At 43.3% G+C, this 14,029-nt stretch overlaps 1 protein-coding gene across 14 annotated transcripts in view; it reads left to right on the forward strand.

Moving 5' to 3' along the window:
• COL19A1 (collagen type XIX alpha 1 chain) overlaps positions 1 to 14,029 on the forward strand; it is a 404,037-nt gene that overhangs the window by 307,775 nt on the left and 82,233 nt on the right. For all 14 annotated transcript variants that reach the window (XR_008314075.1, XM_053286727.1, XM_053286726.1 and 11 more), the window contains 7 exons: positions 1,239 to 1,292; positions 3,540 to 3,629; positions 4,497 to 4,541; positions 4,648 to 4,725; positions 6,879 to 6,914; positions 7,029 to 7,082; positions 8,359 to 8,412. Coding sequence is in view for 13 of the 14 variants with exons in the window: in XM_053286727.1 (XP_053142702.1) it covers positions 1,239 to 1,292; positions 3,540 to 3,629; positions 4,497 to 4,541; positions 4,648 to 4,725; positions 6,879 to 6,914; positions 7,029 to 7,082; positions 8,359 to 8,412 (411 nt within the window). In the remaining variant the exon portion in view is untranslated. The remainder of the gene's footprint in view (positions 1 to 1,238; positions 1,293 to 3,539; positions 3,630 to 4,496; positions 4,542 to 4,647; positions 4,726 to 6,878; positions 6,915 to 7,028; positions 7,083 to 8,358; positions 8,413 to 14,029) is intronic.

Below are 14,029 nucleotides of genomic sequence, written 5' to 3' on the forward strand. Positions count from 1 at the left end.
AGCAGCCAGTATTCTCCACTCATGTGACATGCTTCATTTAAAAGAACAACCAAAAACATCATTCAAAATTGAAACATACAGGTGTTTCTCTTAAATGTGCATGCAGAGCACAGCACAGCAAATCAAAAAGAACAGCAGCTTCAATGTTCCTATTCATATGTAAATGTAGTCATTCTGTGTGATAAAAAGTATAACAGTTTCACTTTCTAAATAAAAGTAAAAGGGACGTGTCTTTCCATGTATTTTCCGAGCGAAAGAATTTGGTTTTTTCTCATGAATTCACTTATAATAGTTTACTTGAATGCACGAAATATTCTTTTCTGACAAGCTCTGCCATTTGCTGTGAAATAAACCTCAGGCACATAGAGTTGTACCACCTCCTTGAATACAATTAATTTTAACAGCCACAAGGCTTTGCAATTCTATGCTTTTCTTCATGAGAATTTATTCTAGAGTTGTCTCATCTATAGTGAATTTTAAACCTAACAGTGTAGAACTCTATTCAAAATGCCCCATCTGTTTAGGTGGAATCTAGCTTATTTTGTTTTTCATGCCCTTGCACTTGAGGAAATTGGTACAAAGACAGCAAGAACAAATAATAAAACTCATAGCCATCATGCTGAAGCTATTATCTCTCAGACAAAACTGCAAAAGTGGCCACACACACACACACACACACACACACACAAATATTAGCATTGCAATTATCTCAATTGCATTATTTGAACAATGTAAAACTAACTAGATTAGTTTTAAAAACTGATCTTTCATGCTTTGAGAGAAGACAGAGAAGAATGAACTGACAACAAGTAAATAATATATGCTTTCATAACATTTTAATAAACGAAAGTACATATTACCAATATGTAAAAGCACATATTATAATGGAGCCATGCAAATCCAGGATTCCAGCCCACCTCCCCCTGCAAAAGCGTAAAATTTTTTTTTATTAATTTCAAGATTTTAGATGGGCCTGTGCTTTTCTGGTTATAGATACCTTCAGTTTTTCTAAACCATCCATCAGCAGGAGGTTCTATCCTATGGAATGTAAGCAATTTTTAATACTGGGATGGATGTTTCACTTTTTACTGAGAATTACTGAACCTGCTATTGCAAGGTAAGAGTAACATCCATCATTGGCTTTTGCTAGTCAGAATTAAAGCTCTTCAACTGACTCAATGATATATAAATCCAAGGAAAGAGAAGACAAAAGTGATAATGTCTTTTTAATGAACTAGGGCTTATCGGGAGAACATGGAATACCTGGAAAACCAGGGATTAAAGGAGAAAAGGTATTGTGTTTTTAATTATAGATTAAGTAAATGCATATTATAGTTACAAATTCTCACAAATTAGGTGAAAGAGAAAGACTTACAAGGCTACTTTGAATCTAGCTGCCTCTGATGTATTTGTGTTTTATATCGTTCCCCTCTGAAACGTATGGCTTACTGCCAGGGGCGTATCTAGGTTAGCGCAGGCAGGGCACATGTCCCGGGCGCCACTTGAAGGGGGCGCCATTTCTTAAACTTAATTTTTTTTAAATGGCCGCTGAAAACAAAATGGCCATTGCGCATGCTCAAATGGCCCTAGGCCATGCCAGACTTATGAGCTAGGATTGTATTCAGTTGCTCTTACTTTGCTTCTTGTGATAAGTGAGTTAAATGTGATGTCTTAATAATATGGCTATTAATGGTGAGTTTGTCTTTCAATCAGTGTGAAATCCTTAGTATTAAGACCCACTGGGAGTCTCTTGCTCTCTTTCTCTCAATGTAACTGTCTTTCTGAAATACTAGAACATATTCCTAGCAGTGACACAGTTTACTCTGCATATCCTTTAATTATTTCCAGAGTATCTGGGAAAAGTCAAATTCTCCATTTATTTTTAAAACTTATGTAACAGTGATGCTACAATGCATAGTAGAGAATTAGACAGGCACTAGTTTTCCAAGTACACCTCCACATAGTATTTGGGTATTTCATGAGCCCCAGCAGACTGAAATTTGTAGTTTTCCAGCATTTTTTGGTCTGGCTACATCCACTGCTAAATAGTTTTTAAAATATTAAAAGATTAACGAGCTTGACTTGTATTTTTCAGCTGATATTATGGTAAAGCTATCTGAAAAGATGGGTGTCAGGTGTTTGAACAGGGGGCGCAATTTCAGTGCTTGCCCTAGGCGCTATTTTCCCTAGATACGCCTCTGCTTACTGCTGAACTCAGCCTTTTTATTTAGTGGTTTCTCAGACTTGGGCTACAGGTTCAGGCTGAATGACAGCTTTTTCTTCTTGGTCTAGGTAGAACTCATGGTTGGCATTCAGATTAAGTTACTCATGAGTAGTTCATTGCAATTAATTTATCCCATTAATTTTGATGGGACTACTCATGAGTCTGGCTGTTAGATACTATCTTCCACCAAAGGTTAAGAAAGAGCCCCTAGAGTTGGCACATGCCTGGTGGTCATGCAAGAGGAGTGCAAAAAATGTTTGTTCATTGTATGAAATTGCTTTCTGTTTGCTGAAGAGAATAATAATTCACAGTTTAGACCAATTTTCCTATTCCTGCAGGTTTGTCTGTGCAAACAATATGCATCTGTAGAATAAACTGAAATGAACATTTGATAAACAACAATTATCTCATTGATTTAGCACTGCATATGAACGATATAATAGTGCACAATATAAGAAAACTGAGGCTACCGGGAGTATATCCAGTACTGCACTGTTCTTTGTTGCATGACACATGGGCCCCTGGAGGCCTGCACAGACCCCAGTAGTGGCCCCTGGCCTACCCTGTTGGCCAAACCACTTGTGTTCTCTCTCTGTGCCACCACCACTGCACTGGCCCATACTCTCTCTGTTCTCCCTCTCCTCCTGTCCCCCTATGTGTTTTCTCTCTCCCCCATGCCACTATGCCACCACCGCACTGACCCCCCCCCCTTTCTCTCGCTTCCCTCCTTCCCTGAGGGGAGCAAGAGAGAGAGCGTGGGCAAGTGAGGTGGTGACAGCAGCCGCAAGAGAGAGCACGCAGGGAAGGAGGGGAGCAAGCACCCTCTCTCTCTCTCTCTCTCTCTCTTTCTCTCTCTTTCCCCTGCTGCCACACTACTGCTGTTGCCGCCGCACTGGCCAATGTGCTCTCTCCCCTTCTCCTCCTCCTCCCCTGCGTGCTTTCGGTCTCACACCCCTGGCCATTGCAGCCAGGGCCACTGCCACTTTCCTCCCCTCTCTGTGTGCAATAATCCCTCTCAGTGGCTTTTCTTTTGCAGCCCCTGCTGCAAAAACAGTGATGATTACTGCAGTACAGCATCAATTCTGAAGGAGTTGCTGCATTGGGGATATTTTTTTAAAATGAAAATTTTAAAAGTAGATTAATAATCAGTGTTGGGTGTGGAGGTAAAAAGTCTAGTGGGGCACTGACTGGGAGGCATGACTCCTAACAAGTGTGAATGCAAGACCAGAATAGTGAAGTTATAAAAATGTCTGTTAGGCACTTCTGATTGACTTATTTATATGAAATTAGCATTATTTTCATATATACTGCATAGGGTGACTCTGGTGGAATTGTAGGACCTCCAGGACCTCCAGGTTCTAAAGGTGACACGGGGTCTCCAGGATCAAGCCTTCCGGGAAAACCAGTAAGTGTCATAGATTTAGATCACATGAGTAACCATGAGATATCAAAACCAGCACCTGTCCCAGAGCAGGGCCTCCCACACATGAGCTTCCCAAGTATAAATTCCCAGGGCAGGGTCTAGAGGCATATGATATGACAACTGTGCTGAAGCTAAGCACGTCTGGATCTGATCAGTGCCTTGATGGGAGACAGTAACACTATGTATACTGCCTTTTCTGCAGAAGAAAAGTGAGATATAAAAGCAGTAAATTAGAAAAAACAACAACTTGCATAATTCAAAACCATCATGCCACATGCCCATAACAGCAGCAAAAAAAAAAGCCGAGGGGCTACTCTGCTCTCTGCCCCAAGAGCGGAGTAGGATGGCTTGAGCAGTCAGCATTTAACATTTTTTAACAAAGCAAAGGGACACCCTTTTAAGTGGTGATTCTCAAATTTTAGCAGGGAGAGCTTAAGTCTTAAGACTGTGAGCACTTTTTGTACAGGGGACCATCTTATTTATTCATTGTTTATTTTTCTGTGTAAACAACTTTGAGAATTTGTGTTGGTAAGCAGTATATAAATATTTGTAGTGGTAGGAGCAGGAGGAGCGGCAGCATGGGACTACTTCGGCTTTGTTTCTTCCAGTCTTTGTTAGATCATGCCTTTTATGGCTTATCCTTCTTCCCAATGCATACCCATAATCCTACAAGTATTATTTTTGAAACTAAACAAATGTGATTGTGGCAGGTTTAGTTTATGCAGTACTTTTTCCCCTTTTGGGTTTAGGAATTCTTAATAACAAGTGTAAAATTCACTGAAAAGGCGGGGGCGGGGGGACACAACCCTGGACATTTCCTTTCAAGGTCAAATTTTTATTGCATTTTAGGGACCAGCAGGCACTCCTGGAACAGCAGGTCCACGAGGGCCTAAGGTAGGGAATATATGTTGCAATTCTTATCTTTAAACAGCTTGAGTAATGTGGCTTGAGTAATGTATACTTTTAAAGATGCTTAAACAAAGATATGTTCCTTCATCAGGGTGAAAGAGGGCTACCTGGGGTACAAGGACCTCCTGGAGAAATGGGTCCAATAGGGATTGGAATCCAAGGTTCTCCTGTAAGTATAGAGACCAATTTGTATAACACTTGTGCCAGGCTTTAGTGAAAACTCTTTGAGAGCCATCTCTGGGGTGAGGTCAGAGGGCCCACCAGCAGGAGGAGGAGATGAGGGGAATCCTGCTGAGTCAGCACCTGACAACCACCAGCTTAGTGGGAAGGCTGGGAGGACGGAGATCCTAGCTGGGCCAAATAACCTCAGACGTCACACCCGGGACTTCTAGGTGGAGCCTGGCCCAAGTTCCTCCCCTCCATAGCTTAAGGAAGCTGGTAGATTAACCAGGGGATGAGGAGGAGGACCCAGGCTACCCACTTCAGCAGGAGATTGCCTGTTGGGGGCACAAAGATGGAAAGGAGTTGGGAAAGGGCTGGTGCCACTTCCTGTAGCTTGGGCTGAAGTTTAGATCAGTTTCACAGTTGAAATTTTGTTGTTGTTTTACAATGAACTCACTAGGAAAGCTACCCTCTCTTTGTCTCAGCCCTTCAGGTGCAACAGAGATGATAAACACAGACCGACCCTTACAGAATTGTAGTAAGGACTACAAGAATATATGAATGCTTTGAACACTCAAAAACTCTCATATAAATGCTAAATGTTGTTACTCCTCTCCACTCTCCCACTGTACTCTATAAAATTGGCTTGGAACATCCCCTTTACTACACACTTCTTCTGATGAATCATCAGAATAGGACCCACACCATCTGTTGGTAACTCTATGTGAACCCCTTATTGGAACTGGCTTTCAATAGCCAGAATTAACACATCACCTGGCAGTTTGTTTTTAACTTAAAATAGCTTACAGTATTTTATCTTTTAGCAAGATTTCACTTGTAATTCTATAATTAGTGGCCGACATGCTGCACAATACAATGCCACAATTCAGTTGTGAGAATAGTACAACACAAGTGCCCATGCACTGTTTTAAGACATTGAACAATTGCCCACCTCCAGTGTTTCCTCTATCAGGGATTCCCAGATGTTGTTGCCTATAACTCCCAGAATCCACAGCTGCAATAGCCTTTGCTTGGGGATTATGTAGTCAACAACATCTGGGAATCCCTGTTAGAGGGAACACTGCCCACCTCCACAACACCAACAGGATTGCCCTTCTCATCTTCAGTAGCATTGGCAGGTTGGAAGCACCAGTATTGGATTGTGCAGCATGTCAGTCACTATTTTGTTTTAAAATCTGGTTTCTTGCCCCAATTTTCAGGATAGAGCAAGGTCAACAAAAAATTAAAATAATTCTGTTCCTGCCGTGAGAAGACTACAGCTGTAGCTTGTGGAGTCTTGTGACCAGTATATGATAGCTGGGGAATGTTCTCCTTCCTACACACTTCAAGTAGAACAAGATCTACTGAGGATCTTTGATATTCCATTTCACTCTCCTCCACTGCATGGCTCCTGCCCTTCAACATTTCCTGTGTACTTAATATTATAAACAGGGGGGATGGTCAACAGTTTAACTGCAAAGTTTGGTTTTAAAGAGGGCCAACAAGAATTTTATTTTCAATCTATTTCATTCCACTTCTCGGAAGTCTTCATGAGATAAAAGAAAGGTATATACTCTAATGATCATAGTCATGAAATGAGCTATAAAGACAGTGTGCAGACTCAATAAGCTGAAAGCAGCTCAAACTGATTTTCTTCCAGTTTGTTCAGATTAGAAGTGCAGGGCACAGCTCTTCGAAAACATCAAAATATATTACTGTAAATTCAAATACAACTTTGGAAACAAATGGTTTGGGAACAAAAGTTTTATTTAAAAGTGCTATTTTATTGACATTTGAAAATGTTCAGTTGTATCTCTTCAGAATAATTGTGCCGATTTCTATTTTGTGGAACAAGATGGACCTTTTCTTTAAATTTAATGACAACAATAAACTTCATAACAATATAACTATGATGTTTTTCTAAATTAATCCAAAATTCATCCAGAAGATTTGGATTATTCATAGAACAATGGTGTAACTTTGGAAACAGATGCTGTGAGTGTTGAGGGTTGTTAGTTTTACCCCCAGTAGAGCGCTAGGGAAGAGAGCACACATTCCAGTTACAGAGTAGGTAACAGAGGATGGTTTAGTTGTTGCAGCTATTTAGAGAAAACACATATACAAGGAAAACTACCTTCTCTCTCTCTCTCTCTTTTACAGGGTCTTAAAGGGCCTCCTGGGGAACCAGGATTCCTGGTAAGATATATATTGGGAAGTATGGATGAATGCTGTTTATGTTTTTCATCTGCAGCTATTTCTTGATGCCTCAATGGGTGTTTTTTGTTTTGTTTTGTTTTGTTTTTTTGGTAGGGCCCAAGAGGACCTCCGGGATTGCCAGGGACTCCAGGAGCCCCAGGTGTTGATGTAAGTGCTCACTCTATAAATACTGTAGTGGCAAAACATGTTCTTTGTTGTATGAGAGGGGTTGTGGTGGTTTGTATTTTTTGGGTGGTGGTGGTGGTGTTTTTTTCTAGTTCTTGTTAATGTTTATTTAAAGCCTTTTCTATTTATCCCAGTGTTACCTTTCTTCACTGTCACCTTAATGAGGTCTCTGTATAAATAGGATCTGCATAAGTATGGATCTTCTGTATTAGAAGCATAGTATTTATTTGTTTGTTTATTCGTTTGACATTTATATCCACTCTTCCTCCAAGGAGCCCAGATAACAAATAATAAATTTGTTATTTATTAATAACAAATTCTGAAAGTCACTTGATTCCCTACTTAGAAAGTAGGGTTGGTTGCTTGCTTACTTAGTTACAGGATTGTTGTTATAGTATTGTTATATCCACTTCAGGCAATAAACATGGTTATGTTTATCCCCACAACAACCCTGTGAGGTAGGTTAGGCTGAGAGATACATGACTGGCCCAGAGTCACCCAGTGAGCTTCATAGCTGAGTGGGGATTTGAACTCAGGTCTCCCCAGTCCTAGTCCAACACTCTTAACTACTGCACCACACTGGCTGTTGTAGGTGTTGGGAGTCAGGGACAAAATCACTCTCAGTTTCTTTAAAGCTGAATAAAAAGTGTATTAATAACAAATTCTGGAAGTCACTTGATTCTCTGCTTAGAAAATAGGGTTGCTTCCTTGCTTAGTTACAGGATTGTTGTTACAGTATTGTTATGTCCCCTTCAGGCAAAACCAGCACCTTCATGACTTCTTGGCTCTTCAGCAGTTCCCTTTCCAAGCTCATATAACTGATTAACCTATCCTCCCCCTCCCGGTGCTCCCGCCCTGTCTTCAGAACCTGACCTGGTTCTCTTTACTTCCCAGCCTTCCAGCCAGGCTCTGTGACAGACACTTCCTCTCTGTCATCTGTTCCAACTGTCACTTTCCAGTGATTCCAGCTGCTCTAACTGCTTTTCTCCACCAGGGTTTTTCCCAAACTCAGCTTCAGGGCTTGTCTCTGCCAGCCATACTTTGGTGTGCGATTTATCCACCTTCATACCCAGACAGCTCTACACATTTTACTCTCCCCCCTCATTTCATCACACTGGTCAAAGGAAAGCATCTAAAATTCAGTATTCTTTCTTTCTTTCTTTCTTTCTTTCTTTCTTTCTTTCTTTCTTTCTTTCTTTCTTTCTTTCTCTCTTTCTTTCTTTCTTTCTCTCTTTCTTTCTTTCTTTCTTTTAAATAGGGCATTCCAGGACGTGATGGAAAGCCAGGACTTCCAGGACCTCCAGGTGACCCAGTATGTATATAGACCGAGCCTCTCCTTCTTTGCTGTTAGATGTGGCTACTACAAAATGGTATATTTGCCTAAAGACCACTGGCATTTGAAAGTTTAGATATTCACGTTGAATTTGAAAACTGCCTGTAAATAGATTCCCTGTTTCAGTTACTCTGGATTTTTACATCACAAACATAAGCATTGGTATGACTCATAAGTCAAGGGAGGAGAGCTGGTCTTGAATTGTCCTCTTTGCTAAGCAGGGTCCACCCTGGTTTTCATTTGAATGGGAGGCTACATGTGAGCATTGTAAGATAGTCCCCTTAGGGGATGGGGCTGCTCTGGGAAGAGCTCCTGCATGCTTACATGCAGAAGGCTCCAAGTTCCCTCCCTGGCATCTCCAAGACAGGACTGAGAGAGAAACTCTTGCCTGCAACCTTCAGAGAAGCTGCTGCCAGTTGGTGTAGACAGTTCTGAGCTAGATGGACCAATGATCTGACTTGGTATATGACAGCTTCCTATATTCCTAGTATAAGTTATTTTTTAATCAACCCCTTAGAGCAGAGGTGGCCTGTTCTAGGTGTTGTGGACTACAACTCCCATTACTCCCACTCTGATAAGGGGTTGGTGGAGGAGGTGCAACTCTTGGTTGTCACACTTTTCCTGACACAAATCAGTCCTGGGCTAGAGAACCACTATTTGCAGTACTCGAGTTTAGGAGATATCATGATGTTTTCCACTCAGACTGCAATGTAAATATTCACACAGATTTACAGTACACCCATACTTGGCTGAATGCAAGGCATGCCCATTTGCCTTCCTTAATTATTTTGAATGATCGGTGCATATTTGCTGTGGCTGGGGCTCATCCTGTCTCCTCTTTTGAAAGATGGACAGTCATAGTAGAAATGGGGATGGTCTAGCACAAGGACTCCACTTGTGCCTTTGCGTTGACATTGAGACTTGATATTCTAAGCCCTAGGTCCCTTTCACACATTACACAGAGCCAAACTTGAGTTTGTCACCAAATGTATACTCAGAAGGGAACTTCAGTCAATCAGAGCTCTCTAACCAGTGTACATGTATGACACATTTGTTTGCCACATTCATATGAGGTAATGCCGCAACATTTGGGACTTTTTAGTTTAGGGGGAAAGGCAGTTAAGGGGAGATATGATAGAGGTTTATTAAATAATGCATTGTGTGGAAACAAGCTTTTCCCCCTCTCTTACAACACTAGAACCGGGGTCATCCCATGGAACTAACTGGAACTGATTGCCAGGAAAATTAGGACTGATCAAAGGAAATATTTTTTCACACAGTGCATAATTAATCTATGCAGTTCTCTGCCATGGGATGTGGTGATGACCACTAGCATGAATGGCTTTATAAGGGACTTATTATTGTTGTTGTTATTATTATTACATTTATATCCCGCTCTTCCTCCAAGGAACCCAGAGCAGTGTACTACATACTTGAGTTTCTCCTCACAACAACCCTGTGAAGTACGTTAGGCTGAGAGAGAAGTGACTGGCCCAGAGTCACCCAGCTAGTTTCATGGCTGAATGGGGATTTGAACTCTGACTTGAACTTAGACTAGAGATGTGAACAAATCATTTTTTGCTATTTGATTCAACCTCAAATTCAATTGCAAAAACTTGAATCAATTCATCAAAACAGCTGGCCATTGCTGGCCAGTTCAACGAATTGAATAAAAAATGTGAAAAAATGTGTGTGGTTCGCCCATGGGGAACAATGGGGAACTCGAATCACCACATTGTTCCCCATGGGTAGGTCCTAGGGATACCAAAGTGGTTTGGGTGGTAGGGCATGATGGGTGCTACCTACTACCCAACCCACAAAAGAAATGGGCAAGCAGTAAAAAAAATTAAAAAAATTAAATCTTCTCCCCAAAACCCAAGGATCATATGGGAGTTTAGGTTAAAAATAATTTTGAAATTGTCCGCTTGCTCTTTTCTTTTGTGGGTTGGGTGGTAAGTAGCAAGCAGCACACAGTTAAGCCACTGGGGCTGTTGGTACAATTTTAAAATAATTAGAGAAGGAGATCAGCACAGCACTCCAGTTATTTATTTATTTTATTTATTATTAAAACTTTTATACTGCCCTTCCAAAAGGCTCAGGGCGGTTTACATTAAAACACCATTAAAATCAATTAATAATTAAAACAAAAAAATTATAAAACATAAAACAATGATTAACAATTAAAAACATCATAAAACAACAATTAAACAATCAGAACAATTTAAAAACAAGTTTTAAAAAGCTGAGAAAGCCTGGCTGAAGAGATGTGTTTTCAGGTGTTTTCTGAAAATTGCCAAAGATGGGGAGGATTGTATCTCAGCAGGGAGCGCATTCCACAGTCTCGGGGCAGCAGCCGAGAAGGTCTGTCTCTGTGTAGACACCAAATGAGTTGGTGGCAACTGGAGACGGACCTCCTCAAGTGACCTCAGCGGCCGGTGGGGCTCATAGCGAAGAAGACGCTCTCTTAAATACCCAGGGCCTAAGCCGTTTAGGGCTTTATAAGTTATAACTAGCACTTTGTATTTTGCCCGGAAACCTACTGGCAGCCAGTCTAACTCCATCAACAAAGGAGTAATGTGGTCTCTCCAAGATGACCCAGAGATCAACCTGGCTGCCGCATTCTGGACCAACTGAAGTTTCCGGACTGCGTACAAAGGCAGCCCCAAGTAGAACGCATTACAGAAGTCCAGTCTGGAGGTTACCAACAAATGTACCACTGTTTTGAGGTCACTGATCTCAAGAAACGGGCGCAGCTGTCGTATCAGCCGAAGCTGATAGAAGGCACCCCTGGCCACCGCCTCAACCTGAGAAACCAAGGAGAGACGTTGATCCAGAAGTACTCCCAGACTGCGAACCTGTTCCTTTTGGGGAAGTGTGACCCCGTCTAGAACAGGCAGATCAAAATCATCTCTAGAGTTCCGACCCCGCACAATAAGTACCTCCGTCTTATCTGGATTCAGCTTCAGTTTATTCTCCCTCATCCAGCCCATTACTGCTTCCAGGCAGGCATTTAGGGAGGATATGCCAACTCCCGAAGAAGTTGACATGGAGAAATAGATCTGGGTGTCATCAGCATACTGGTAACACCCAGCTCCAAATCCCCTGATGATCTCTCCCAGCGCTTTCATGTAGATGTTAAAAAGCATTGGAGAGAGTATGGAGCCTTGAGGAACACCATACTTAAGCTCAGATTTTGAAGAGCAGCAATCTCCAATCGACACCATCTGGAATCTGTCCGAGAGGTAGGAGCGGAAACACTGTAAAACAGTGCCTCCCACCCCCAACCCCCTCAGACGTTCCAGAAGGATACTATAGTCGATAGTATCGAAAGCCGCCAAGAGATCCAAGAGGACCAACAGAGTCACACTTCCTCTGTCCATTGCCAATCGGAGATCATCCATCAGGCCGACCAAGGTAGTCTCCACCCCATAGCCCGCCCGAAAACCAGTTTGAAATGGGTCTAGATAATCAGTTTCCTCCAAGACCGCCTGGAGCTGAGAGGCCACCACCCTCTCAATTACCTTGCCCAGCCATGGGAGATTGGAAAGTGGTCTATAATTGCTCAACTCTGAAGGATCTAACGCAGGCTTCTTTAGAAGAGGTCTAATAATTGCCTCATTAAGACAAGGAGGCATCCTGCCCTCCCTCAGAGAAGCATTTGTGATTTCTACCAGGCCGCCTACCACAGCCTCCGTGCTAGATAGAACAAGCCATGTTGGACAAGGATCAAGAGGACAAGTGGTAGGCCTCACCCCTCCAAGCAGCTTGTCCACATCATCAGGAGTCACAAACTGAAATTGATCCAGCCGAATCATATAAGAGGAGTTGTCGGACACCTCCAGTTCAGACATCAAATTAATTGTGGAGTCTCCATCTAGGTCGGCCCAAATCCGAGAGATTTTGTTTGCGAAAAATTCATTAAACACACCACAGCGGGTAACTGATGCCTCCAAATTCTGGTTCAAGAGAGAGGGAGCAGATACTAGTCCCCTGACAACCCTGAACAACTCTGCCGGACGTGAACTCGCAGAGGCAATACGGGCAGAAAAGAACCGCTTCTTTGCCGCACGTATCGCCTGAGCATAGATCTTTAAATGTGCTCCATGTCGTAATCTGTCGGATTCGAGTCGAGTTTTTCTCCACTTGCGCTCCAGTCACCTACCTTGCCGCTTCAGCCCCCGTAGATCTTCCGTATACCAAGCGGCCAATTTTGAAGTAGGTCGGAGGGGATGCTTAGGAGCAATCGTGTCTACTGCCCTGGTGAGCAAGTTGTTCCAGTTCTCAACCAGGGCTTCAACAGGATCACCAGCGGAGCCAACATTAAATCCCTCCAAGGCTTCTTGGAATCCTACTGAATCCAGTAACCTCTCCGGGCGGACCATTCTAATAGGCCCCCCGCCCCTGCGGAGATGGGAAGTGGTTGTAAGTCCAACCTTAGACAGATGGTGGTCCATCCATGACAACGGGGAGATCGTAGGAGTCCCCACCCACGGAGCACCACCCTGATCAGAATAAAAGACCAAATCAAGCGTGTGACCTGCAATATGCGTCGATCCAGAGACCGCTTGGGATAGGCCCATAGTCGTCATGGCTGCTATGAACTCCTGAGCTGCCCCAGACAAATTGGTCCCAAAATGAACATTGAAGTCCCCCAGCACCAAAAGTCTGGGAGACTCCAACGCAAGTTCCGAGACGAAGTCCGTGAGCTCAGTAAGGGATTCCGTTGGGCAGCGGGGCAATCGGTACACCAACAGAAGTCCCAATCTATCCCTGGTCCCCAAACTCAAGTACACACATTCGATATGGTCCGATACCCTAACAGGGACCCTGGTAAGGGAGATGTTATCCTTATAGACCACAGCCACTCCACCTCCCCACCCACGTCCCCTCACCTGCTCCTCTACAGCATATCCTGGCGGGAGAAGCTGGGAGCAAACTGGACCACTAGCCTCCCCCAACCAAGTCTCAGTAATACACATCAGGTCGGCCCCTTCATCCATGATCAAATCGTGGATGGGTTCTGATTTATTTTGGACCGACCTGGCATTGCAGAGGAGCAAGGTAAGGTTATGTGGGATGTTGGCAGTGCTCCCCGAGGTCAAAGAGCTGGCAGGACAGCTGGAAAGGGGGACAGCTATTAGATTTCTGACCACCCTTCCCCTGGAACAACCTGCTGACCTGCCAGCGTTTCTTCTTCTATTCCCCACCACCACAGGAATAGCTGCCCCACCTTCAACAAAGGCACTCCCTGACTCCCCATCTCCAGACACACCCGCACACATTACAGCTTCAACCCAACCTCAGCACAACCTAAAATTGATTAAACAAAAGCCTCCCTCTATACAAATGGTTGGACAAAGTGTCCAGCCCTCACCCTCGTTTCTCCCCCGAAGTGGCTCCCACAAAGGGGCAACTCCCTTTGGTGTCACCCCTTTGGTAGTGGGCCCGCCACCACTGGCAGTCTTCCTATATAGGCTGAGCAGTAGGCTCAGCAGGTGGAACCAGGAAAAACTGCCCACTCACCCTTACAGCCCCAGTCCTGCAAAGCCTCTCCACAGCAGTCCTGGGGGAGGCAGATGGTGACCAGGGAGGGCAG

The sequence above is a fragment of the Hemicordylus capensis genome, chromosome 1, assembly GCF_027244095.1.
Source record: "Hemicordylus capensis ecotype Gifberg chromosome 1, rHemCap1.1.pri, whole genome shotgun sequence".
Taxonomy (NCBI): Eukaryota; Metazoa; Chordata; class Lepidosauria; order Squamata; family Cordylidae; genus Hemicordylus; species Hemicordylus capensis.